General features: G+C 49.3%; 1 protein-coding gene across 3 annotated transcripts; it reads right to left on the minus strand.

Annotated features, from left to right (window-relative positions):
- Nucleotides 1-595: 595 nt before the first annotated feature.
- Nucleotides 596-21769, minus strand: ACSBG2 (acyl-CoA synthetase bubblegum family member 2). Of its 3 annotated transcripts, none has more exons than XM_054291185.1 (15): nucleotides 21727-21769; nucleotides 15990-16122; nucleotides 13935-14014; nucleotides 13149-13393; nucleotides 11198-11286; nucleotides 10536-10656; nucleotides 10018-10098; nucleotides 8475-8624; nucleotides 7022-7198; nucleotides 5700-5881; nucleotides 4754-4987; nucleotides 4042-4259; nucleotides 2765-2904; nucleotides 1694-1940; nucleotides 596-766 (listed from the first exon to the last, which is right to left on the minus strand). In XM_054291185.1, exons 2-15 carry the CDS (start codon nucleotides 16091-16093, stop codon nucleotides 654-656), a joined length of 2181 nt encoding a protein of 726 aa, XP_054147160.1. In that variant the 5' UTR covers nucleotides 16094-16122; nucleotides 21727-21769; the 3' UTR covers nucleotides 596-653. The 3 variants fall into 3 exon arrangements, with proteins under 3 accessions (XP_054147160.1, XP_054147159.1, XP_054147158.1); XM_054291184.1 differs by lacking the exon at nucleotides 21727-21769 and adding an exon at nucleotides 16403-16500 and having other exon boundaries at nucleotides 13149-13390; XM_054291183.1 differs by lacking the exon at nucleotides 21727-21769 and adding an exon at nucleotides 16403-16500.
- Nucleotides 21770-26303: the final 4534 nt, after the last annotated feature.

The following is a 26303-nucleotide window of genomic DNA, read 5'->3' on the forward strand; positions in this document are numbered from 1 at the left end:
TACACAGCCTTATAAATAATCCCTGGAGTAAATCGCTTCTTAGAATACCAGCCATGGATACAACTTCAACAATACAATTTATGGCTTCATTGTAACTCAAAAAGGTAAAACAAACTCAAAATATTGCACAGACAAGCCCAGTTCATGTGAGGTTCCACCTCCACTGCTGTGTGTAGTCACAGCATTTGTCATCTCACACAGGAATAGTTTGTGGGGAAGGAGATTTAAAATTATGAGGATGCCATCAGCATGCAGGGAAACGTGCAGCAGGGAGTGAGGACACTGCTGGAAAATGAAATCTGCCTTTCTCCCTCAGCAGAAAAAGGGCAGCTCCTGATTTGCAGCTCCTGTTTTACATTCATCTCAGGAAAAGAAAACTTTGGTTAGAACGTAACAGATCACGTGGATTTCAGGTAAACATCATATCGCCCTTATAAAAATGGAAATAAAAAATACAAAGCTGAGATATTTGGGCTATCTCAGCAAGGGACACAAGACACAGGAGAACATGGGCAGGACCACGCTCACCACACTGCAGGACATGGACAGCAAAGGGGCTGCCTGAAGGCTGAGCTGCTTTTATTTCAGCAGGATCCATCAGGGAATCGCTCCTGGGCAGCTGGGAGTGTCCTGGGGCGGTTCCGGGGCGGGCTCTATGGCCGGGCCGAGGGCTCCCCCGAGGGTTTTTCGGTGTCCGTGTAAAACCGAGCGATCTGGTCCCGGTATTTCTGAGCCACCACCGGCCTCTTCAGCTTCATGGTGGGGCCTGTGGGGAGCCAGCAAAGGGTTAAAGGGGAGGGCAGCACTGGGAGCACCCAGCAGGGCTGGAGGGAAAGGCAGAACACGGGAACAGGGACCTGAGAGAAGTTCTGAACTTCTCCTTGGGTTTAATGGAGTGTCCCTCCCTTCCTCTGTGAGCCAAAGCAGCACCCAGAGGGAACGGTCCCTGTCACAGACATCTTTTCATGAAAATCCTTTCCTTAGGATTTTTTCCTCCTGAGAAGCTGAGAGGCCTCAGGAACAAAATGTAAACAGTGATTATCTGCTGCTGTGGAATGCAACAGGTGGATCTGTGATTGGTCTCATGTGGTTGTTTCTAATTAATGGCCAATCACAGCCAGCTGGCTTGGACACAGGGCCCAAGCCACAAACCTTTGTTATCATTCTTTCCTTTCTATTCTTAGCTTAGTCTTCTGATGAAACCTTTTCTTTTATTCTTTTAGTATAGTTTTAATGTAACATATATCATAAAATAATAAATCAAGCCTTCTGAAACATGGAGTCAGATCCACATCTCTTCCCTCATCCTCAGACCCCTGTGAACACGGGCACAGGTCCCAGCCCCCCAGGGAATGGTGCCAAGGCTGCCAGAGCTCCAGAGCTCCCAGGGGTGCTCAGGGTGGGGGTGTTGGGGTGTCTGTGCAGTGAAAGGGGCTGGGCTGATCATCCCTGAGGGTCCCTCCCAGCTCAGGATGCTCCATAGCCCTGTGAGAGGCACCACAGCACAAGGTAAGTGCTGCTGCACTCGGTGCTGCCGGTCAGGACTGGGAATTCACCCCAGGTGATCCCACCCCAAACTGCCACGTGGAAAAGCCACAGTGAGGAAAGGCCAGGGCAGCTCTGTGCTTTGGGGTTGTGGTTGTGTTGATGTTCAGTACCAGGGAAGGGGCACAGGGCACACCCAGACACTCACCAAGCTCTCCACCAAACAGGGAGAAGTCCTTCTCCAGCAGGACCCACTTCTGGACTTTCTGGGCATTGGACACAGCTTTCTCATTGACAGCAGAGATCCCTTTCTGGATGGCAGTGTAGATGGCCTTGTCTTTGCTGCTGATGATTTCTGAGACCTTGGTGGCCTTGCTGCCCAGCCTCTGACAGAATGCCAGAGCTTCTGGGCTGAGGTCATCTCCAGGCTCACCCGTTTCTGCATCCACCACGCACTGCAGGCCAAGCACAACAGCAAACTGAGCACCTGAGGCTCTGCACCAGGAGCCTCCAGCCCTGGGACAGCTCCTGGGGTCCCTTCTGGGGTCCCTTCCCTGCCCCACTCCAGCCCCTCAGCTCCCACCCAACCCCTGGCTGCCAATGGAAACCTGGCACAAGCACAGATAAACCCCTCGGGTCTGTGCCTGCTCAGGAGCACATCTGCCCAATTCCTCCTGTGCTGCCCAAAGTTAATCTCTGTCCAAAGTCAATCTCTGCTTTCCAGACCTTTTCTGGAGCACAATTTATTTCCCTGCACTGTGCACAAGCAGTCTTGGAGTCACACACAGCCCTCAGCCATGACAAGAGCAGCAGGGCCACCCCCAGGGCCACCTCAGATCTCCTGCCCCAGGCCAAGGCTGCTGGCCCTGGTCTCAATTCCCACTCTGACAGTCAGCACAGGCCACCACAGATGTGTCCTGGTGCAGTTTAAATCCAGAGTCTGACAAAGAAATCCCTGACAGCTTTTTACCTCCCACACTGCTCTGGGAGAGACTGAAAGAGGTGAGGAGAGCAGAAGGGTTTCCTTTTCCAGCCTCACTTTTGGGTCTTTTCCTTCTGTTTCTCCCTGCCCTCTGTGGCACAGCAAAAGCTGCCCTGAACAGCAGCAGGGCCTGATGGTCTGAGCAAGTGACAGCTCTGTGCTTTCAGCTGCTCTTGGCAGCTCAGCTGCAGCCAATTCTGCTCCACAAGACACTAAAAGTGTGTAACAACCCTTCCTCCCTGGAATGACTCAGATTCAGCAGCACAGGTGGTGGATCCCCATCCTCTCTGCCATTACCTTTAGTGTCAGGAGCATGGAAAGGAATTTGGCTTTGTCTCCAACCAGCATGGCATTGCTGATGATGGGAACAGCGTTCTTGACAGCATCCTCGATTGGAACAGGAGGAATGTTCTCACCTCCTGCTGTGATGATGAGCTCTGGAAAACAACCAAACCCTGATTAATGCTTGGAGCTTCTCCCCTTCCCACAATCTGCAACAACTCAACTGCTCCTTTGGCTCAAACAGGGAGTCTGTGTCAGCACACCAGGACTGGGACAGTCACAGGGTGACCATCCCCAAAAATGTTCAGAAATGTGGGAATGTGGCACATTTTAAAGGGCTTTTCCAGCCCCTGTGCTGATCCCTGCCTGCAGCAGAGAGGAGCAGGAGCTGCTCACACTCAGCCCAGGGGTGTTTGCAGCCTGGCAATGCAGGTGAGCCCCTTGGCACAGACACCTGAGCCTCTAAGGCTCCTAAGGTGGCACCCAAATTATCAGAAACTGAAGTGAAAGGAGCTTCCTGTGTGCTGCAGAGCAGAGGGGAGCCCCTGCTCCATCTCCTGCTCCTCAGAGCTGCACCTCTCTCTGTTCAGGGCTGAAGCTTTGAGTGACCTTGGCTTTGTCTGGGGTTGCCCAAACTCTGTCCCAAGAGCCACATTGCCCCAAGGCACTTGCACAAGAGGGTTAAGCTGCTGTTTTCCTTGGAGGTCACTCTGCAAAGCTCCTGAAACTTTGAGCTGCTGATAAAACAAACCCACAAAGCACCAATTGCACTGGTGGTGCAATCAGAGAATTGCAATCAGAGAACTGAAATGAGAAGATTGTCCCTCACTCTGCAAACACACCCTGGCTCCAGAGGCTGCCCCTCTCCTCCCACCCTGCAGCCACATTCCAGTGGAAACTCCAGGAGATGAAGGATTTGAATATTCTTCTGTGCAAGTCACAGCCACACAACCAGCAGAGCACCCCCTGTACCAGAGGAGGTTTAGATTTTTCCCCATACCCAGGTTAAGCTGGATATTGGGAAAAATTTCTTCACAGCATTGGAACAGGCTGTCCAGGGCAGTGGTGGAGTCACCATCCCTGGAGGGATTTAAAAGATGGGACAGCTGGGGACATGGGGACACAGTGGTGGCCTTGGCAGTGCTGAGGGAACAGCTGGGCTCCATGAGGCCAACTCATCATCATCACCATCATCATTGATTTCCCAACATCAAAATGAATTTCCCAGCATCAACATCTCACTGATTCCACAGTGCTGCACAACACCAAGACAAAGTCAGGGGATGTGTCACCTTTAATTCTGCCTGTGATGAAGAGGAATCCATCCTTGTCATGCTTGCCCAGGTCCCCTGAGTGCAGCCAGCCATCCTCATCAATGGCTTCTCTGGTTTTGTCCTCCATGTTCAGGTAGCCCATGAAGACATGCCTGCCTGAGAAGCAGATCTCCCCAATGCCATCCATGTCTGGTTTATGGATCAGGGTGTGGCACCCTGACATCACCTTCCCACAGCTGAAACACAGCACAGAGCAAGGATTAATTTATTTTAAACCCAATTCAAGCAGAAGTTACAGCAGCACCTCTCAAGCTGGAGGTTTTGAACAAAGCCCAGCAGCTTTTCAGCACAAGAGTTCCAGCAAAGAGCTTTAAAGGCATCTGCTCATGTAAGGACAGCTGCAGAAAGGGTTGTTACTGCAGAGATCAGTGCTCACACACCTGCTGGTTTGCACTCATTGTTCTCAACACCAGATTTATGTCCTTGGCAGCAAACTTTCACTGTGCAGACTGAAGGAGCTGCTCAAAGACACCCTGAAGACTGAAGTCATTTGCCATTGAAGAGTAGGTTGGAGTTACCAACTTTTCCTTCTTCCCCAGCTCCCACAGAAGCCAGCCAAGGTAAATTCACATCTCCCCAGTGGCAGCAGGGCTGTGGGGATGAGCTGCAGCAGGACAGATGGGGGTGCCAGAGGCAGAACCCCCTGCCCTGCTCCCAGGCGGGCGCTCACCTGCCGAGCTTGAAGGCGTGAGGCAGGGAGATGCTGTGGGGCCCAGAGCTCTCACTCATGCCATAGAGCTCCATCACAGGGATGTTGAGGCTCAGGAAGAACTCCAGGGTCTCTCTGGTGATGGGAGCAGCCCCAGTGTAGCACTTGGTGCAGCGGTCCAGCCCGATGGCCTTGCGCACCTTCCTGTACACCAGCTGCCGGGCCAGGCGGAAATTCACCGGCTCGTCCAAGCGCCTGCACCAGGAAAGCGACACATTTACAGCTCCTCCCCTTCCTCCTTTCATCTTCATCCTCCTTCAGTTCATAAAAAATATAGAACTCCTCCCTCACATCCTTTTATCTTCATCCCATTTCAGTTCATTCCATAAAATAATGGATTATTTCCCCCTCCAGCCCTAGCTGCTCCCCTTCGAGTCCAAGTTGCACTGGTCTTATGTCACAGACATATTTTATGAAAAATCCTTTTGTTAGGATCTTTTCTCCTGAGAAGCTGAGAAGTTTCAGTTTCTCCATGTTTTGCTGCTTTGGAATGTGATTTGGAGAATTGTTTACCCAGCATGTGAATTGTTTTTACTTGATAACCAATGATAGCCACCTGTGTCGAGGCTGTGAGCAGTCACAAAATTTTATTATCATTCCTTTCTATTCCTTTCATGCCTTCTGATGAAATCCTTTTCTTCTATTCTTTTAGTATAGTTTTAATATATCATTTTCTTTTAATATAATATATATCATAAAATAATAAATCAGCCTTCTGAAACATGGAGTCAAGATTCTCATCTCTTCCCTCGCTCTGGGACCCCTGTGAACGCCACTGCAGTCTGTCACACGAGATAAAATCCTGGAATATATGGAATATAACCCCTGGATGGAATAAAATCCCTGATCTGACAGGAAAGTTCTCCTAAAAACTCATCAGCATCCCTGAGGTGTAGCTCATAATTACCCATCCATCTTCTTGAGGTTGGTCTGCAGCCCCACTCCCTTGGCCCATGCTGCCACTTTCCGTCGGATCGCTGAGGCTTTCATGCCCACAGATTTCATTTTCTCTTCCATTTTCTCCCAGACACGAGGAACTCCCAGAAAAGCAGTTGGCCTCACTTCTCGCAGGGTCTCCACCAAGCTGCCCTGAGAGAAGCAGGATTTAATGCAGTTTTTAGAAGGGATTCACTGCAGACTTCAGGTCAGTACTGGTCACTAGCAAAAACTTGGGAGTCTGCCATGAGTTTTGAGGAATTGTTTGTTTTTTGCAGCACCACCAAGAGAAGGGAACCCCTGAGGCATTCCAGTGAGAATTGTGAAGGGAGCAAGGGTCAATGCTTTCAGTGACACAAGAATCCTTTACTCAGGACTCGGGTTTAGCTGGGGCCATGGTGCAATGTGGGCAGAGCAAACACGAGGCTGTTGCTCAACCAGTTCTTGATGTGGCATCAGGTGTCAGGTAAGAACTCAGCAGATCCCAGTTGTGAAGTGCTGGGTCAGCTTCTCCCAGTTTGTCACTGAGTCAAAAGCTCAGGTTTCAGTCAAACCAACAGGGGCAGCTGGTCAGTGGGCAAAGTAAACCCAGTTAGGAAAGCTGAGAGAGCCACAAGATAACACAGCCTTATTTCAAGCACCTGTGGGAATCCACAAAATCAGAGGGTTTTGGGAAAGCTGCAAAAGGCAGGCCTCAGAGACAGGAGAACTGTGATTAGAGCTAAGCAGCAGCCATGAGATAGGTCAGCAGAAAAATTATTTAAACTGTAGAAAAGCAAGGGCAAATAGAACAATGGCCTGTGTATTAACACTTGTCTAGAATAACTCTCTAAGCTACAGAAAAGTTTATCTAGCAAGATATTAGGAAGTTTGAAGCTTCATAATGGAGCTCTGTGCATTGTGTTTTAAGGCTTACAAAGAGGTATTGTAATTGAAACAAGCAAGCATTGTTTAACCAAAGGCACGTGGGCTTACAGTGGTTGGATGGAACTACTGTCAATATAGAATATATACTATACAGATATAAATACTGTCAATGTGCTTTTGCTTTGTGTGATTAGTCAAAAAACTTATAAAGTGAGTTGTAACATTAAGTTCTTGGTCTGCTGCTGGCATCTTCCCATTGTCATAACCATGTAATGAGACTGATGCTGAAAAATAAAACAGCTCAAGGCATGTTCTACAGCAGCCCCACCTCATTTGTGATTTGCACACAGACCCTGGCTGGTGACAGCACCCACCCCAGCTCAAGCAGGTGGATGAGTGTAAGTTTATTATCTTATTTTTTTTTACCTTCAATGCATCTGGTTGGGCAAAGTAAACTTGCACTCCGAGGGTCATGGCTGCCCAAATGTCACACATCTGTGCAGCAATGTGGCTCAGGGGCAGGTAGCTGACCACCTCCTCCTGCTTCTCCCGGGCGTCTTTCAGCATGATGAAGCGCGCGGCCACCGTCCCCGTCCACGTCAGCTGCAACAGGAACCACAGGGGCTTCAGAGAGGGACACACACAGCACAGCTCAGCTACAGCATCCTGGGATCTCAGCAGCAGCACTTGGCTGGTTCAGCTGCAGCAGAGACTGAGGGGAGGCTCCTCGGGGGCTGCAGCTCCTCCCCAGGGCAGGCACAGGGGCAGGGGCTGAGCTCTGCTCTGGCACAGGGACAGGAGCCCAGCAAGGGCTGCAGCTGTGCCAGGCCTTGGCATGGAGCTCAGGGCAAGGTTCTGCCCCCCGAGGCTGCTGGGCACTGCCCAGGCTGCCCAGGCAATGGTGCCAAGGCTGCCAGAGCTGCAGGAGCTCCCAGGGGTGCTCAGGGTGGGGTTCTTGGGGTGGCTCTGCAGGACAGGGTGGCACTGATGGTCCCTGTGGGTCACTGTCACATTTTCTGAAAAATCTCTTTGCCCAGGATTTTCTCCTGGGAAGCTTAGAAGCCTCAAAGAAAAATGAAAACAATAATTATCTGATTTGCTTCTCCTGTGTTTTGCTGCTTTGGAATATGTTTGGACATTGTTTACCAACAGGTGATTGTTTCATTGGTTTCATATGAATTGCTTAAGTTTTGACTTAATGGCCAATCAGTGCCAAGCTAAGAGTCATGAGTTTTTCTTTACTATCTTTCTAGCCTTCTGTCTGTATCCTTTCTGTATTCTTTAGTATAGTTTAGTATAGCATTCTTTAATATAATATAGCATCATAAAATAATAAATAAAACTAATATAATAATACTATCATTAACTAGTAATATTATTAATAGAATATTATATATATAAAAATATAAATATTTATGAAGAATAAATATATAAGTAAAATTATTCTAATAAATAATTTATAAAAATTATGTATAAATTTATATACATATATAAATGATAAATATATATTAAATAATATATATACTATAATTTTATATATATTATATAATTATATATATATAAAATTATAGTATATATATTTATATATATTATATAATTATATAATGTATAGGATATATATAAATATATATAATATATAAATTGTATAAGACTAATATAGATATTAATTAATAATATTATTAAATCTTAATCCTAAATTATTTCTATTAATATATAAAATAATTAATGAAATAAAGTAATAAATTATAATTCTTCTAAGAACACAGAGTCACATGCATCATTCCCTCCCTCTGCGAACCCCACAAACACAACACCTGGGGGTCCCTCCCAGCTCAGGATGCTCTCCCTGAGCAGCCCTGGGGTGGCACTGGGCACTCACGTTGTCGTGGCTGAGCATGACCCCCTTGGGCTGCCCCGTGGTGCCCGAGGTGTAGATGAGGGTGCAGCACTGGTTGGGTTTCTGGGTGGCGATGACCTCGTGGAGCTGCTCGTCCGGCACGTCCCTGCCCAGCTCCATGAACTGCTTCCACTGCAGGGAACACAACAGCTCAGCCCCTTTGTGAGGCATCACCCACAGGAACAATGGAACTCTTTGTTAGAGCCTAAATGAGGGATGTGGGACTCTAGGTGGCTCTTCAAACTGCAGTTTATTGTACCCAAGAGTTACAGCGCTCCAGGGTGGTGGGTGACAGAGCCTGTGCCCACAGCTGTCAGCTCCAGCCCCAGGCAGGCCTGAAGACCCACATCCCTCATTCAGGCTCTTACCAATCCCTCTTACTGATGGTGCCCCACGTTGGGCGCCACCATAACAGCCTTATCAGAGATGTGGGACTCCAGGCCACTCTCCAAAATGCAGTTTATTGTATCTGAGACATTACAGCAGTCCAGGGTGGTGGGTGACAGAGCCTGTGCCTACAGCTGTCAGCTCCAGCTGCAGGCAGCCCTGGAGACCCTTAGTTTAGGTTACAATGCATTAGATATTTTTCTTTTGGTTACATTGCATTCTATACTTTTCTTTGCTGAGCATCTTAATACAGTAGAACCAATCTATACCTTAACTATTATCTATAACTACTAGAATTACCATAGTCATGTTACTGTTCTCCAATCACTAAAAGTCAGTACATTACAGTTTAAGCTAGAAGTTGTTTTTCAGTTTTCTAGCAGTGGAAAATTCTGAGACCTTTTTTCTACTTGCAACTTTGCTGACTTGTTTGCCTGTGCTCTCTTTCTGCTTGGTAAAAACATCTTCTTGTTAGAGATGGGTTTATCCTTTGCTCTAAGTCATAAAAACCCCTTCTAACTAACATAAGCTTTGGCTTCTTGGTTATCCAGTAAGACTGTCTCAGCAATTCTTTTCTTCTATATCAAAACTTGCTTCCATCTCTATTCCTTCATCAGATTCTACATCCAAAAATCTTTCTGCTGTGAGACTTTCTTGTCAAACTTTCATCCTTCCCAACAACTCTTTGCTACACACCAAGAGAAGGATGTTCTCCCTGTCCACACCCCTGGAAGAGGCTGTACACCCACACTGCCACCCCACAGTGTTTCCTGGCTGACACAGGGAGAAGCAGAAAGGAGCCAGACCCACCCCAGCAGCTTTACAGCTCTGAAGCAACTCCCTGGAGTAACTGTGGGGCTCAAGGCGTCTGGCAAAGTCCCTTACAACATGGATTATCCAGGTTGCACAACTGCAGACACCTCCTGTCCACCAAAGCCCACACAGCTCAAGGGATCACAGCCACGGAACCCCAGGCTGGTTTGGCTTGGAGGGACCTTAAAGATCATCTCATTCCAAGGCCCTGCCATGGACAGGGATGTCACCAGATGTTCAAGGCCCCAGGGCAGGTGACAGGTACTTGCAGCCATCAGCTGAACACAACCAGCCCTTAGCAGCTGTGAAGAAACCCAGGACTCACCGAGTACAGTTTTGGTCTCTGCTCTTTGATCTCCTCCCCATACTGGACAATGGCCTTCAGATGAGGTAGTCTGTGTTCAATCTGTGTTAAGAAGGGAAATTTGTGAGAAGGAGCAAATGCTGCTTGTGCCTTTCAGACCTCTGTAACCTCTCAGCACACTCCTCAGATTTGCCACTTTATGCAAAGCCAAGAGAATCCCATCTGTGCTCCTAAAGAATGGGTTTGCCTCACTAGAAACAGTCATCATTTGAGCTGGGAGGGTGCCAGGCAACCTAGAGGATGCTCAGTTGTTCATTTTGGCTTCTCCAATTTTAAGCCCAAGGTTTTTAAGAAGTGAAAGCACCACTTAACCTCTGTGAGACACAGTGCCAGTGACAGCTCACCTGGCTGGAGCAGGGAGCACAGCAAGGAATTCACCTCTGCTCTCAGACCCAGCACTTCCCCTCCCACAGCATTTCACCCTCCCACATCTGTCAACAGGTTGCTGTAATCCCCAGCCATTTAAAAAACTTAATTACTTCTAAGATTTTCTGCAGCTGTTTATGGTTTTCCACCACTATGACGTTGGCACTGCAGTTCTCTGCTACATAATGACAGGCCTCAGGAGAGTTTGTAGTGTAGATCCCAACAGCAAATCCCCTGGAAAAGGGAAAAAACAGAACAGAAAAGCAAAACAGAGTTAGAGGACAAGCAGAGTTGCTGGCAAATTTCAGAGAAAAAATTTTAAGGACAATATCTCATAAAATGACAACAAAAAGGGGAGAGCTTAATTCCAAGAGGAAAGATTCTGTTCTGGGGCATGGGAAATGTCAAGAGTGGAGCAAGGGAGCAAAATATCTCATGTGGAAGGCAGATATCACAGTCCAGCCATGGGATTCTCTGGCATTTCCTTAATCACTGTGTACATAAGAATGCTTTTGGATTAACCTACTGGTCATCTTATTTTGAGAGAAGCAGCTGGCTAAAAAAAAAAAAAAAGTATTTAATTTTTGTCTCATTAATTCATTATTAAACAGTTCAGATTCTATCTACCTTTATTAAATCCAAATATAAGCAATTGAATTTGGGGTGTTGTTTGTTTGTTTTACTGGGGTTTAATCAAAACCTGCTTCTCATGTGAATGCTGCAGTCACTCCCTGCCTGCCAAAGCAAAATGCATGGCAAGAAACAAGAGCCTTACCCTGCAAGGATAGCTCCAATGTCAGCAATGAACCACTCAGCAGAATTGAATCCCAGGATGCCCACTCCATGGAAACGCTCCAGCCCCAGCTGCAAACAAGAGATGGCATTACAGCATCCTGCTTCTCCTCTGGCCAAAGCTCAGGGAGCATCTGAGCTCTCTGCTGTGAGCACAGCACTGAGGGAACAGCTCATGTTCTTACACTGAATCACCCCCAGTGAAAGTTTCACAGCTCTGTCCCACTCTAAGTGGGCAGGAAAATGGAGATTTGCTGAGCTCTGCCCTTGGAAAGACAGACTCACCAACAGGAATTCACTCACAGGAATATCAGCCTGCACTCCAGGGAGTTCCTGCCTTGGGCTGGGAATGAGGAGGTGAGAGGTGAAGTCAGACAGCACCTCCTGGGACATTTGGGACAAGTTGAGAATGGCAAATATCAATAATGGCCAGAGCAACAAGCTCCAGTGGTGTCAGAATTCAGGACATCCCTCTGGCTGTCCTGGACTGCCCAAACCCCTGCCAGGGGGCTCAGAGACCCTGGCACAGAGCCCAAAACACCTGTGGGTTTGATTATGGCCCATGGAGCAAATTTTAGATGAAGATCAGCAAGCCACAACAGTTTAGGCAGAATGATAGTGAATTTATCACAGGGTGAAAAAATATTTTAGGGGTTTTTAGAATGGCAGTTCAGGGGGGTAAGATGGAGGGAACTGGGTGTGTCCAGCCTTTCTCCTTCTTCTTCTTGGCCTCCATCTTCTGCTGTGATGGTGGCACTTTTGGATTGGTTTAGAGTAGAAGCTCACTGTCTAACATAGGTGATAGGTATTGGAAAGTAATTGTAAATATTGTACACATAGTTTTTAGTATAAAAAGATAACACTGCCCTGGGGGCAGGCAGAGTGCCTCTGCCTTGCTGGGCTGACCTCAGCTGGACAGGAAAAAAATTTTATAGATAAGAAGCAAAATCAACAACCTTGAGAGCAAGAACTGAAGAGCTCTGACTCCTCTTTGACCGCCAGGCTGGGAAAAGAGATTTTCTAACACATCTTGGGGTCACTGTGAGCAGCAAAACCCCAAGACAGTGGCAGTCATACTTGGCTATGAAATTCCAGCTCTTGGAGTCCCAGTTTTTAACTCCCTCAGCCAGACTCTGGCTTTGTACCAGAGTGGGAGATCCCACCACAGCAGTAAAACCACACTGGACTTAACTTGAGGAGGTAAGACTTGATCCCAACAGTACAAACAGGTATTGTTGGTTTCTGTCTCCAAGTCTCCTAATCCCAGCAGCACCAGCAAAAGGCTGGGCCACGTGGGACATTTAAGTCTGGTTTTAAGATCCCTTTTTTTCTCAGAAAGATGAACTTTCCAAGCCTCTGGAGATGCAGTGTCCAGGTTTGCCATAAACCTCAAACACCTCACTTGAAATGTTTCCTTACATGTTTTTTTACTTGGTTAAATGTGGAAGCAACTGTCAAAAAAACTAAATAGGTGTCCATAGCATGTTCAGGTACTTCCCTGTCACTGTGAGATTCATCTGCACTCAGGGAATTTGCAGATTTAAGACAGAATTGACTGCAGCCATTCCAGCACTAAAATGAGTGAACATTAAACTTGACTTTGTTTTGTTTTGACATAGTGTTTTGTTTGTTTTGTTTTGACACAGTGGTAGGAAGAGGGAGAACAGTTTTAAATTAAGAGAGATTTACACGAGATACTGGGCAGGAATTGTTCCCTGGCAGGGTGGGCAGGCCCTGGCACAGCTGTGGCTGCCCCTGGATCCCTGGCAGTGCCCAAGGCCAGGCTGGACAGGGCTTGGAGCACCTGGCACAGTGGGAGGTGACCCTGCCATGGCAGGGATGGCACTGGATGGGTTTTAAAATCCCTTCCAACCCAAATCATGCTGGTTTTAGGACTCTGTGAATATACCAAAGAGAACTCAACAAACCCTTACCTTCAGAAAGCTTTTGGCTGCTTTCCAGCACTCATCATAGTACATCTTATACGTCAGCTTTACCCACTTGCCATTTTTTTTGGATGAAAGGGCATAAAAGTTGCTGTATTTGTTGACACTTTCCTGGAAGAGCTGGTGCACAGTCTTTGGGGCCTCACTGCCAGGGCCCTGCTCCTCCATCCTCAGCTTGACCTCCCCATCACGACGTGTTGTCCACATGCTGGAGCCAGGAGAGGAGGGGGCTGCTTTGAAAGGAAAGAGTTCAGCATTTTAGATTTACAAATTTCCTGCTGCCATAACAGCAATACAAATACAAGTCTCAAGCATATGAAAGCAAATGTTGTTACACCCCCTCCCACACCCCTTTTTTGACCCTTTCTTTGTGGCAATTTTGCCATGTGAGCCCCAGTATTTTAGATAGAAGCCTCTAGAGGACTTTCAAATTTTGTTAAATATTTCCCACTTATATCCCCTCTAACCTGCTCTGCTGCCCTAAGGCTCTTGTACTGGTAAGGTGATAGTTTCCTGCATGTTATACTCTGCTATTTATAATTTTTTTTCTTTTAAGGAGGACTGAAAGCAGGACACTGGTACCTGGCAGATGAGCACCAGGCACTGGTACTGCCTATTTAACCCTTGTGCTTTAAAGTCTGAGTTTCAGACACTTCTGCACAACTCATCCTGCAACCTGAGCTGCTTCTTCCATTGTCATGGTTTGACAAATCCCTCTCTCATTGCAATAATAATTTCAGGCACCCCACAGCCCCCAAATTTCCATGCACTCACCTTTGGGACCGAGTGAGTTCACCTGATAGTCCTCAATCTTGGAATCTTCCCCTGGCTGGCTGTTGTGTGGCTCAGCAGTTCTGCAAGGCAAAAGGAATTATCCCTGGATGAGAGCACTGAGGGCTGCCTGCCACAGCCAGGTTGGCTCCATCCCCTAATGTCACTCAGATGTCAGAGTGATTCCTGATATTCTGATATTCTGCAGGTGATTTTATTAATTCACTGCCCTGCATGGCCCCAGCAATGGAACAGCTCCCTCAGAGTGTGCAAGCTCTGCCTGTGCTGGTTTTGAACACATGAGCATTGTCCTAATTGCAGCTTTCATTGCAGACAAGCTGCAGAAGAATGCATAAACATCATCCTAAAAACAGCCATAATTTAATTCCTAAAGGCTGCTCCAGGTGCCTGGAATAAAGAGTCTGCAGCTGGGAGGAGGAGGAGGAGAAGGGGGGCAGGAAGGGACACTTGGGTCTGGAACTCATCTCCTGTTTGCAAGATGTGAGTCCAACCACAGGGGAGGCCCTGGGGACACTCTGCAGTCACCCCATGGGGAAACCCACAGAGATTTCCTGTAAAAGAGCAGGAAATTGATTCAACAGCAAATCTTGCTCTTAGGTATTCCTATTAAAACCAGGGCTCCCACCAGATGCTTGGGAAGAAACAGAATCAGGCTCATGCCCATGTGCTCCAGCCACTCCCCCCAGCTGAGCTGTCCTTTCACTTTCAGCCCTGCAGCAGCTGGTGAAGCACCACTTGCCTGCTTGCAAAACTGTTCTTACCCCATCCCTTTCCAAGCTGGACTGTCACAGCCCCAGTGAGGAGGGTCAGGGACAATCAAAGCTCATGTCTCACTTTAGGGCAGGAGCTGGAAGCCAGAGCCAGTGAGATTTGGGAATCCCACCCTCCAAGCAGGCAGCTGCTGCTTTGTTCCCTGTCCTGGGCCATTGATGTCTGAGCTTTAGCTGAGTAAAATTTCACTGCAGAGACCCAAAGTTTCCATCCTGCCTGGCCCTACCAGGCCCTTTGCCTCAGCCCATCACTCATTGTTGTTCCTCCAGGCCGGTGTTTTCCCTTCTCAACAGCAGCACCTGCAGCACCCAGCCCAGGCTCTTCCAGGAGGGCCCTGACATCACAATAACCCCAAACACTGCAGGGCAGCTCTGGGGCACAGAGGAGCCCTGACTCTGCCCATCACAGTCACACTGCTCACAGCTGAGAGCTCCTCTGGGCACACACAAACCCCTCAGCCCCAGCCAGGCAGGGCTCCCACCAAATCCCATCTTTAATTCCTTTCTACCAGGTCAGAGACAAGGCAACCAGCACAGGCACTGTGTGAATGTCAGGGTAAGGAGAAATCTCTTCCCTCTAATCTACATTTATTCTGAATTTCTGACTGCTTTGGGGGTATGAGGAGGTTCAAGGCCCAGGGAAGATGTGACATGGCTGATCACATGTCCTGCTCTAAAGCAGAACTGCTCCTCTGAACTAATCTGCAGGCCAGCAACCAGGGCTGAGTAAATAATTCCTTTATTTCCCCCTAGGGGATTATGAGATGTTCCCATCTCCGTGCTCCCTCCTCATTACTGAGAACATTTTTCAGCACAAATGAATCCTCAGTTGCAATAGTTCTGCACCATTTCTCCACCAGCTTTTATGATCAAAGCATGCAAATGACCCAGTAATATGAGCAGAAAAGCCCCAGCTATTTCCCTTACAGTCAATCAAGTCATCTTTTTTTCCCCCTTACAACATGTAACTCAATGCAACCCCAAAAAATTTAGGTAAAGAGGTTTTAATCAGCTAGATCTCATTATGCTGTGGTGAGATACAGACCCTAATCTGCTCTTTAGTCTGTAAATCCAAGCAGCCTCTTACCAGCAGGAGTTTGAGATCAGTGTAGGGACTGCACATGATGTTCCCTGCAGAGGCAGGGCTCTTCCAAAATCATTTTAATTAATCAAAGTAAGCATGGTAGAATACAATTCTATATAAACAGGGTAAATAAAATGCTAAACAGGCAAATAAATCCCAAATAAAATCCTAAATTAGACCAACCTGGGTGAAGAGTTGAGCAGCACATCTTCCCCTGCCACCTCGCAGCTGCCTTGAAGAGCTGAATTGCAATAAGCCACGGAGGAGACTGGTTCTGCAAGTGCCATCCTGGCGTCTGACTCACACAGCACTGTCCCTGCAAGAGAAAACACGTTGGAAAAATTAAAAATAAAAATACAGCCCCACGTCACAGCAAAGCAGCTCCGCTGACGTGAGCCAGGCAACCCCAAAGAGGCTGCATTTGCACCAAACAACAGGAAATTCAGTGGGCAACAGGAAAAACAGCGGGCATTGCAAAACCCCGCGGCAGCACCAGACACCCACAGCTCCCCTAGAGCACCACGAGCCCAACCATTTAAATTCCACACTCTTTTGCCCTAAATGCTGTCCCAAAACCCCGATCCCCGCAGCCTCACCGCGCATCGCCGGTCCCGCAGCCTCCCCTCACCGAGGTGTAATATCCTTTATTTTTAAACTAGCGCCCAGGAGGCAGATCTGGAGCATCTTATGTCATGTGCTGCTGCCTCGCAATTGGAAGCGGCTCGTCACCCCACACCGCCGCCTCTTAAGGAGGCTCTGGCCCCACACCCGCCCGGCACACCGGGGATTTCGGTTCCTCTGGGGGTGCACCTCACATTCACCTTGTTCCCATCAAAATAACCTTTTCCAACTGTATTTTTCTTTTTTCCTTCCTTTTTTTTTTTTTTTCAGCACTTTGTCCTGGAAGATTTCATCGTTTTCCTAAACGCTGATTTTATTTAAGGTTCACACTCATCAAAAGCCTTCGGTGCTTATGAGTCGCCAAGGCTGAGCTTTAATTGTTTCAAGGGATTTCAAGCTGATTGGAGGCGAATCTCATTATCCTTGATCTCTCTAAGAAGTGGATTTTAGGCTGCTATTTTGTACCTGCTTTAGACAGACGCGTTTAAACCGTGTGATGCGAGGGGCATGTTCGCCTCCACGAGGAACAGGAAAGTCTTTTTTTATAAAAAAAAAAAGTCTTTTTATGTCATAAATGCGAGCGAGCACGCTGCAGCCTCCTGCCTTTAGCGGGAGGGGGAAGGCTCAGGGACGTCCCCCTTTCCGCTTACTCATCTGCACAAGGACACGTTGCCGCTCACGCCACGCTCTGCTACAGCCTGCGAGTCACCACGCCAGAAATAGTTTAATTCACGAGCAGCGAGAGGGGGATGTCGGTAAAAAACCCCAGCTCTGGAGCGCACGGATAAGCGGCAGGCGCTGCCGTGTACCCATCGTGGGCTGGAGCACCAGAGGGGTTCATGGGCAGCGGGGGAAGAGCTGCAGCCCCGTGCTCGGAGCAGCCACGCAGACCTGCCCGGAGCTGTTCCCTGCCCGGCCCCGAGCTCGTTCCCCAGCCCAGAGCTGTTCCCTTCCCTTGCCCGGACCTGGTTCCCCAGCCCGGAGCTGCTGCCCCTGCCTGGAGCTGCTCCTTTGCCGGCCCGGAGCTGCTCCCCTGCCCGGGTCAGAGCTGTTCCCCCTTGCCAGCCTGGAGCTCATTCCCCAGCCTGGAGCTGCTCTCCTGCCCTACCCAGAGCTGGTTCCCCATGCCCTGCCCGGAGCTGTTCCCCTGCCCGGCCCAGAATTGGCTCGCCTGACCAGCCCGGAGCTCATTCCCCTGCCCAGAGCTGCTCCTCGGCCCAAACCGGAATCGGTTCCCCTGCCCGGCCGGGAGCTCATTCCCCTTGCCCGCCCCCGGCTGGGCAGCAAACAACCTTTGCCTGGAGCTGCTGCTTTCCCGACCCGGAGCTGCTCCCCCTGCCCGGCCCAGCCCAAACCCACCCGGGGTGCCCCCCTAGCTGTCCCCATGCCCTCTCTCGCTCCCCCGAGCTGTCCCCACGGCCTCTCTTGCCCAAGGACAACCCAAGAGGAGCCCAGCAGGGACAGAAGGCAGCAGCTGCCATCACTCCTGACCCCTTTCACAATGCTGCTCCCACTTTCCTTCCCAGCGCCCCCAAAAGGAGGGGTTCAGGGCACCCCTGAGGGAAGCTTTGATTAAGCTTTTTACTAATTACAGAGTTTCTCTTACCAACTGTGCCTTAGTGCAGCAATGAAGTTCCAAGGGAAAGGGTGAGGTGCCAGGGAATTGTGGCATCCCAGAGTGGTTTGGGTGGGAAGGGACCTCAAAGCCCATCCAGTGCCACCCCTGCCATGGCAGGGACACCTTCCACTGTCCCAGGCTGCTCCAAGCCCATCCAGCCTGGCCTTGGGCACTGCCAGGGATCCAGGGGCAGCCCCAGCTGCTCTGGGCACCCTGTGCCAGGGCCTGCCCACCCTCACAGGGAAGTGCTTCCTATTAATACCTGATCTATCCTTGTCCTCTGGCAGTGAAAGCCATTCCCTGTGCCCTGGCACTCCAGCCTTTTCAGTCTCTCTCCTTCTCATTTTCTTTCAGGCTCCCTTCAGGTCCTGCCACAATTTCACCCAAAGCTTGAACAACCCCAGTTCTCTCCTCCTTCCCTCACAGCAGAGGTGTTTCATCCCTCTCTGTTCCATTTCCATGGAAGGCTTTCTGCCTCACCTTCAGGCACCCAAAAGGGAAGAGCTCTTCCAGTAGAGCCCACCCTGAGCTCTGCTCTCACTGTGCCCAACCCGGGGTGCACTCACACTGAGCTGAAGTGCAATCCGTGCAGGTCCCCAAACCAGACATGCATTTTATCAAAAAAATTCCGGTTAGAAGAAATATTTCCCAATGTATTCAGACTCTCCCTAGCTTTGCTCAGCCCTTCCCTCCCTAATGCTGGGTTACAAACACAGCAATGTTAAACACACAAGTTCCAGGGTTAGGATCTTTAAGGTCCTTTCCAAGCCAAACCATTCAACGGTTCACCAGAGTCAGGTTTAACTCCTGGATACCAAATGTTCCCACCCCACATTGTTTCCTGAGGAATCAGCACACCCGTGATGTACCACAGTGTTCAGGAACACCGAGGACACACTCCCAAACAAAAAACCTGCGGGAAGAAACCTCCCTTTTAATTACGCCTGTCTGACATCTTAAACCATTTAAATAAAAACGCCTTTTGCTTTGAGGGAGCACCTGACCCAGAAGAACTGGGAATGGAGTGTTTCTTTGGAACCACTTCACTGACAAACCAAAATAAAGGTTTGAGTAAAGTGCAAACTCATGACAGTGAAGAGGGCAGGAATGGAGTTTCCAACTTTGGACACACCTTTACCTAAAACACACACAGAGCTCCAACAACACCAATTCAAATTCAAATTACCGAGCGCGTTATCAGCCGCTTGACATTTTCCAGCGCGGCCCCCCTCGGTTTCCTGTGTCGGATCTCTTTTAAGCGGTTCGGGCACCACATCCGCTCTGCTCCTGTCCAGAGCAGCTCCAGGCGACTGCCACATCACCACCAAAACCGAAACCTGGGACTTTCTGTTCCTTTCAAGAGTCACTAAGTGAGGAAACAAAAGCTGAGCGACTCACACTTCTTCCTCTTAGATAAAATTCAGTTTTGAGGAGAGGTGCTGATAAAAACTTCCTGAGCACTGAAGGTTTTGTCACTGACCTCAGGTGCTGGGCAGTGCCCTATGCCCTCCTGATGCTGGAGAGCAGAAAACAAGAGGAAAAGCAATTTCAGCCTCTGTTGGGGTGATGAGTGACTGTCACCAGTGCAGACAGGCACCCCACTCTTCTTCTCCTTGCAACTTTGCTGACTTGTTTGCCTGTGCTCTCTTTCTGCTTGGTAAAAACATTTTCTTGTTTGAGGCAGCTCTTCAAAATGCAGTTTATTGTATCTAAGATGTTACAGCAGCCCAGGGTTGTGGGTGACAGAGCCTGTGCCCACAGCTGTCAGCTCCAGCTGCAGGCAGGCCTTGAGACCCTTTGGGTTTGGTTACCAATGCATTATAGACTTTTCTTTGGTTACATTGCATTATATACTTTTCTTTTGGTTACAATGCATTACATACTTTGCTGAGCATCTCAATACATTAGAACCAATCTATACCTTAACTTTTACCCATAGCCTATCAAACTCCTATAATTACCATATTCATGTTACTGTTCTCCAATCACTAAAAGTCAGTACATTACAGTTTAAGCTAGAAGTTGTTTTTCAGTTTTCTTGCAGAAGAAAATTCTGAGACCTTTTTTCTACTTGCAACTTTGCTGACTTGTTTGCCTGTGCTCTCTTTCTGCTTGGTAAAAACATCTTCCTGTTTGAGATGGGTTTATCCCTTGCTGTAAGCCATAAAAACCCCTTCTAACTAACACACCCTTTGCCTCCTTGGTTATCCAGTAAGACTGGCTCAGCAATTCTTTTCTTCTATATCAAACTTGCTTCCAACTCTATTCCTTCATCAGACTCTACATTCAAAAATCTTTCTGCTAAGCACACATATGTGTGAGACTTTCTTGTCAAACTTTCATCCAATCTGCCCACTGACCATGGCAGCCCCAGAGCCCTCCCTGCAGGCTCCTTGCTCCTCCAGGGATGTTTCTTTCAGGTGAATTCACCCAGTCGAGCTCCTCTTTTCCTGAATTTCTGCACAGCAGGGAAAGGCCCAGCAGGAAAGCTCAGGGCTGTGTTTTCTGTGTTCCTGCACTCCTATAAAATCCCTGGATTTTCTGTGTTCCTGTTTTCCTGCTGGCTCCCACAAGTGGCTTTGTGTGCCCTGGGAGCACAGCGGGGCTGGGAGCCGGCACAGGAGTGTTCCGAGCACCGGGGTCACCCAGAGCACCCCAAACTCTCAGGTCACCTTGTGGAGCATCACAAAGTCACCTCATGGAGCATTCCCAACTCTCAGGTCATCTCAGAGCATCCCAAACTTTCAGATCACCTCACAGAGCATCTCAAACTCTCAGATCACCTCGTGGAACATCCAAAAGTCACCTCTTGGAGCATTCCCACCTCTCAGGACATCTCAGAGCACCCCCAAACTCTCAGATCACCTCTTGGAGCATTCCCACTTCTCAGGACATCTCAGAGCATCCCAAACTCTCAGGACCTCTCAAAGCACCCCAAACTTTCAGATCACCTCATAGAGCAATTCCCAAACTCTCAGGACACCTCAGAGTACCCCGAATCGCTCAGGTCACCTCGTGGAGCATCCCAAAATCTAAGATCACCTCACGGAGCATCCCAAAGTCACCTCTTGCAGCATTCCCACCTCTCAGGTCACTTCATAGAGCATTTCCCACTTCTCAGGACACCTCAGAGCATCCCAGACTTTCAGATCGCCTCGTAGAGCATGCCAGAGTCACCTCATGGAGCATTCCCACCTCTCAGGTCACCTCATGGTGCATCCCAAACTCTCAGACCACCTCTTGGAGCATCCCTGATCTCTCAGGTCACTTCATAGGGCATGCCCACCTCTCAGGACACCTCAGAGCACCCCAAACTCTCAGGTCACCTCAGAGAACCCCAAGTTCTCAGGACCCCTCACGGTCCCTCACGATGGGTTCCCGGACAGCACAGGGGAAGGGACACCCCTTCTCCTCACACCACCTCCCGGGGGAAACTCCAACGCACCATACGTTCATTTAACCAAAACCACCAAGAATTTCCCCCTCGCTGTCCGCCCGCCCACCCACACACCCACGCACAAACGGGACACCCCCAGAAGCACCTGCCGGGCTGTGATCCCCACAGTGGGGGATCCCCCACACAGCAGGAGCCGCTGGGGACACCCAGAGGGGCTGTGCGGAGCCGGGACCCCCGTCCCTCCCTCAGCCCCGGCCGGGTCGGGCTTTAGGACCGCGCGTTACCTGCGGGCCCGGCGGGAGCGCACGCGGCCCCTCAGTGGCTCCCGCGCGCCGCTGGGCGGCGCCTTTAACACCCCTCGCGCTGGGGCGTGGCCAAACTGCGATTGCTTCGCCCACTCAGTCAGTTTGAAACACCCCATTGGGCAATATGGTGTGGGCAGAGAGAAAGCCACGCCCCCCCGGCGCTAGGGAGAGACTCATCGCCGCGCGATTGGAGGAGAAGGCTGTCAATAACAGCTAGACTACGCCCTCCTGCCTGGCGCGGGTTACCCGCGGTCAATGCCCGGAGCGGTGCCGGGACACCGGGGATGGGCTGTTCCCAACAGCGGGAATGGGCTGTGCCCGACACCGGGACTGGGCTGTGCCCGTCACCGGGACTGGGCTGGACACCGGGGATGGGCTGTTCCCAACAGCGGGAATGGGCTGTGCCCGACACCGGGACTGGGCTGTGCCCGTCACCGGGACTGGGCTGGACACCGGGGATGGGCTGTTCCCAACAGCGGGAATGGGCTGTGCCCGACACCGGGACTGGGCTGGACACCGGGGATGGGCTGTTCCCAGCAGCGGGAATGGGCTGTGCGGGACACCGGGATTGAGCTGTTCCTGACACCGGGATTGAGCTGTTCCTAACCCCGGGATTGGGCTGTTCCACCGGGAATGGGCTGTTCCCAACACCGAGAATGGGCTGTGCCTGACACCGGGAATGGGCTGTGCGGGACACCGGGGATGGGCTGTGCCCGACAATGGGAATGAGCTGTTCCACCGGGATATGGGCTGTGCGGGACACCGGGACTGAGCTGTTCCCAACACTGGGAATGGGCTATTCCATCGGGAATGGGCTGTGCTGGACACGAGGGATGGCCTGTTCCCGACACCGGGATTGGGCTGTGCTGGACACTGGGATTGGGCTATTCCCAACACTGGGACTGGGCTATTCCCAACACTGGGAATGGGCTGTTCCACCAGGACTCGGACACCAGGAATTGGCTGTGCCAGACACCAGCATTGGGCTGTGCCCTACACCGAGATCTGGCTGTTCCCAACACCAGGATTGGGCTGTTCCCAACACCAGCAATGGGCTGTGCCAGGAATGGGCTGTTCCCAACACCTGGAGCACCTGTGGTGGTGTGGGACGACCCAACAGAAGGTTTTAGGAAAAAGAGGAAAATAGTCTGAAAATGCTCTGACAAAATAGTCTGAATCCTTCTGAAAACTGTTTTTCCCCAAAATAAGGTAAGGTTAAGGAAGGTTAAAATAAAATAAAGCAAGGTTAAGGGCAAGATTCAATAGGACAAGAGGAAACGGCCTCAAGTTGCACCAGGGGAGGTTTTTGTTGGACAACAGGAAAAAATTCTTCCTGGAAAAGGTTGTAAATCATTGGAACTTTCCATGAAAAACTGAAAGAATGATGAATTTTTCCTAATATCCAACATATATTTTTTCCTAATATCCTAATTAGGTTTTTCCTAATATCCTACTTGTAGAATAGGATCTCACCAAGTTCCTAATATCCAACCTATATTTTTTCCTGATATCCAACCTGTATTTCCCTTGGCGCAGCTTGAGGCTGTGTGCTCTGGTTCTGTCAGTGCTGCTGCAGAAAGAGCCCAGCCCAGCTGAGCACAGGCACCTTTCAGGAGCTGCAGAGAGCGATGGGGGCACCCCTGAGTCTCCTTTTCTCCAGGCTGAGCACCCCCAGCTCCCTCAGCTGTTCCTCACAGGGTTTGTGTTCCAAAAAGATTTTTTTTTCCATCCAGCACAAGTTCTGGTCATGATCTCCAGGCCTCCTTCCTTATCAGAATCTGTGATCTGGTGGCAGCTCCACCATCTTCTGGCTCTTCCTTGTTTAATCTGTAGTCCAACAGTGCATATTGATTTATTTATTACTGTATTTTTAAGAGTTGTGATCAGGTGGATCTATGTATCTGTTCTCAGTCATTCCTGGCTGATAAAGCTGCAGAAAAAGCCAGGATTTTGTTTATCCTGTTAGGAAAACAGCTGTAGCTGTGAAATGAATTATTCCTGCTATTTTCCTGCTGCAGACCAAGAATTCCAAGCCATTGTTTGTTGTTTTTTTCCTGTGAATTCCTCTTTGCCTCCTCCCACTCACCCAGGGAGGGGAGGGTTTGGTTCACAGCTGATGAGCAAACCTAAGGAATATGGAATTGGGGCAGCTCCTGCCAGAAGGTCAGGCTGCAGCTGGAGGATATTGCAGCTGTAAAACAGCTCCAGCAGAGCAGGACAGCAGGGCCAGGGCAGCCTCAGGAGCCCTGAGCTGTCCCTTGGCCCAGGCATCTCCAGTTCTTGCTGTTCTCCTGCATCTGAGCCTTCCCCTGCAGCCCCTCAGCCTCCTCACCTCTCTGCAGCCCCTCCAAGGTGGCTCCATCCTCACTCAGATGGTGAATTTATTTTGAAAAGCAAGACAGAATAGCAGCTGGAAGTTGGTGAGAGCTGTAAAATTCAGATTCCTGACCCTCATTCTCCAGCCTGCTCTGGTCCTCAGCCAGGACCTGACTCCATTCTCATTCAGATGGTGAATTTATTTTGAATAGAGCAGCCTGGAAGTTGGTGAGATCTGTAAAATTCAGATTCCTGACCCTCACAGTCCAGCCTGCCCTGGTTCTCAGTCAGATCCTGGCTCCATTCTCATTCAGATGGTGAATTTATTTTGAAAAGCAAGACAGAACAGCAGCTGGAAGTTGGTGAGATCTGTAAAATTCAGATTCCTGACCCTCATTCTCCAGCCTCCCCTGGTCCTTGCCAGGCCCTGGCTCAATTCTCACTCAGATGGTGAATTTATTTTGAAGAGCAAGACAGAACAGAGCTGGAAGTTGGTGAGAGCTGTAAAATTCAGATTCCTGACCCTCATTCCCCAGCCTGCCCTGGTCCTCAGCCAGGCCCTGCTGTGCTGACACAGGGAATGTCATTCCCAGTGAAGCATGGAGAGCTCCAGGGGCACAGCCCAAAGGTTAACTCAAGAGGCAGGAGTCACCAGATCTATTTTTGGCCATTCCCTGAGCCAACAGATTACCTGGGGTGAGCTGGGGTTTATGTCCTTGTCCATCAAACCAAGGTTGCATCACTCCCAAGGTAAATCCTGTGCTGTTTGCTGAAACCCTGCTGGTTCAAAGGGTTCCAGGCTGGTGGTGAAGAGCAGAGATGGGCACAGGTGATCCTCAGACACCCCTGGCCCAGGCAGGAGAGGAGCTGATAGCTCAGAGCTGTTATTGATTGCTGATAACACAGCACAGCCCTTTATAAACAAGCAGGGAGCTGCTGAGCTTGGAATAGCAAATGCACCAGGGTGGCCTCTGCTCAAACAGCTCCTGTGCTGGCTCTGTGCTTGCCAGGATTAACCCTGTGGAGCCACAGGGCTCTTGGTTCCTGAGGAACAGGAGCAGGGTGGCCCCAGCAGCTCCAGGAAAGGGAAGGAACCAGGACCAGGAGAGACTGGGGAGAGAAACTCTGCAGAGAAACTCCAGGGAGGGAATTGCAGCCCTGGAGGGACAGTGGGACCCTGGGGGCATTGGGAAGAGTGTGGCCAGCAGGGCAGGAGTGATCCTGCCCTTGGTCCTGGTGAGGAACATCTGGAGCAGTGTCCAGTCCTGGCTCCATGGTCCAAGAAAGACAAGGAGCTACTGGAGAGGATCCAGGGAAAGCCACAAAGAGGATGAGGAGTCTGGAGCATCTCTGTGATGAGGAGAGACTGTGGGAGCTGGGCCTGGTTAGCCCAGAGAAGAGAGGGCTGGGAGAGAATTCACAGAATCACAGAATTCACAGAATTCCAGAATCACTGGGTTGGCAGAGACCTCCAAGGTCATCAAATCCAACCCAGCCCCAACCCCTCAACTGGACCCTGGCACCCAGTGCCACATCCAGGCTTTGTTAAACACACCCAGGGATGGTGACTGCACCACCTCCCTGGGCAGCCATTGAAGAACTTCATCACCTTTCTGTAAAAAACCTTTTCCTGATATCCAACCTAAATTTCCCTTGATGCCGCTTGAGAGGATCCCATAAATTTTATATAAATATATAAATAATAATTTCGTTTGTGATAGGCACAAACTAAAACACAAGACAAACCCCTCAACATGAAGAAAAACTTTACACTGAGGGTGACCAAGCTGCCCATGGAGGATCTGGAGTTTCCCTCTCTGGAGATATCCCAAACCCACCTGGATGTGTCCCTGTGTCACCTCCAGGTCATCTGGGGTATTGTGATATTTTTATTATATAGTTTTGTCTCCAGAAAGTAATGTTAACTGGAATAAAAATGTGTAGAAAAAGTAGTTTAAAATGCAAGGAGTGCAACAGGGTGGAGGTAAGATAGGAAAATGGGTTTATTGTCTAGACCTAGAGTTGCAGTTATCTCTGTCTCTTGTCTATCTGTGTTAATTTCTTCTCCTGCTTTGGTGAAAAAAATGCTGCAAAATAATAGTAATAATAATAATAATAATAATAATAATAATAATAAATAAAAATAATAATATCTCATTAAATCCTATGTCATGTATCCCTCATGCAATGCAAAGCTTAAACTATGGCAATAGAGTGGAATATTTCATTATCTCCACACC

This window comes from Melozone crissalis, unplaced genomic scaffold (genome assembly GCF_028551555.1).
Source record: "Melozone crissalis strain CALT ecotype California unplaced genomic scaffold, PUWL_Pcris_2 ptg000088l_1, whole genome shotgun sequence".
Classification (NCBI taxonomy): Eukaryota; Metazoa; Chordata; class Aves; order Passeriformes; family Passerellidae; genus Melozone; species Melozone crissalis.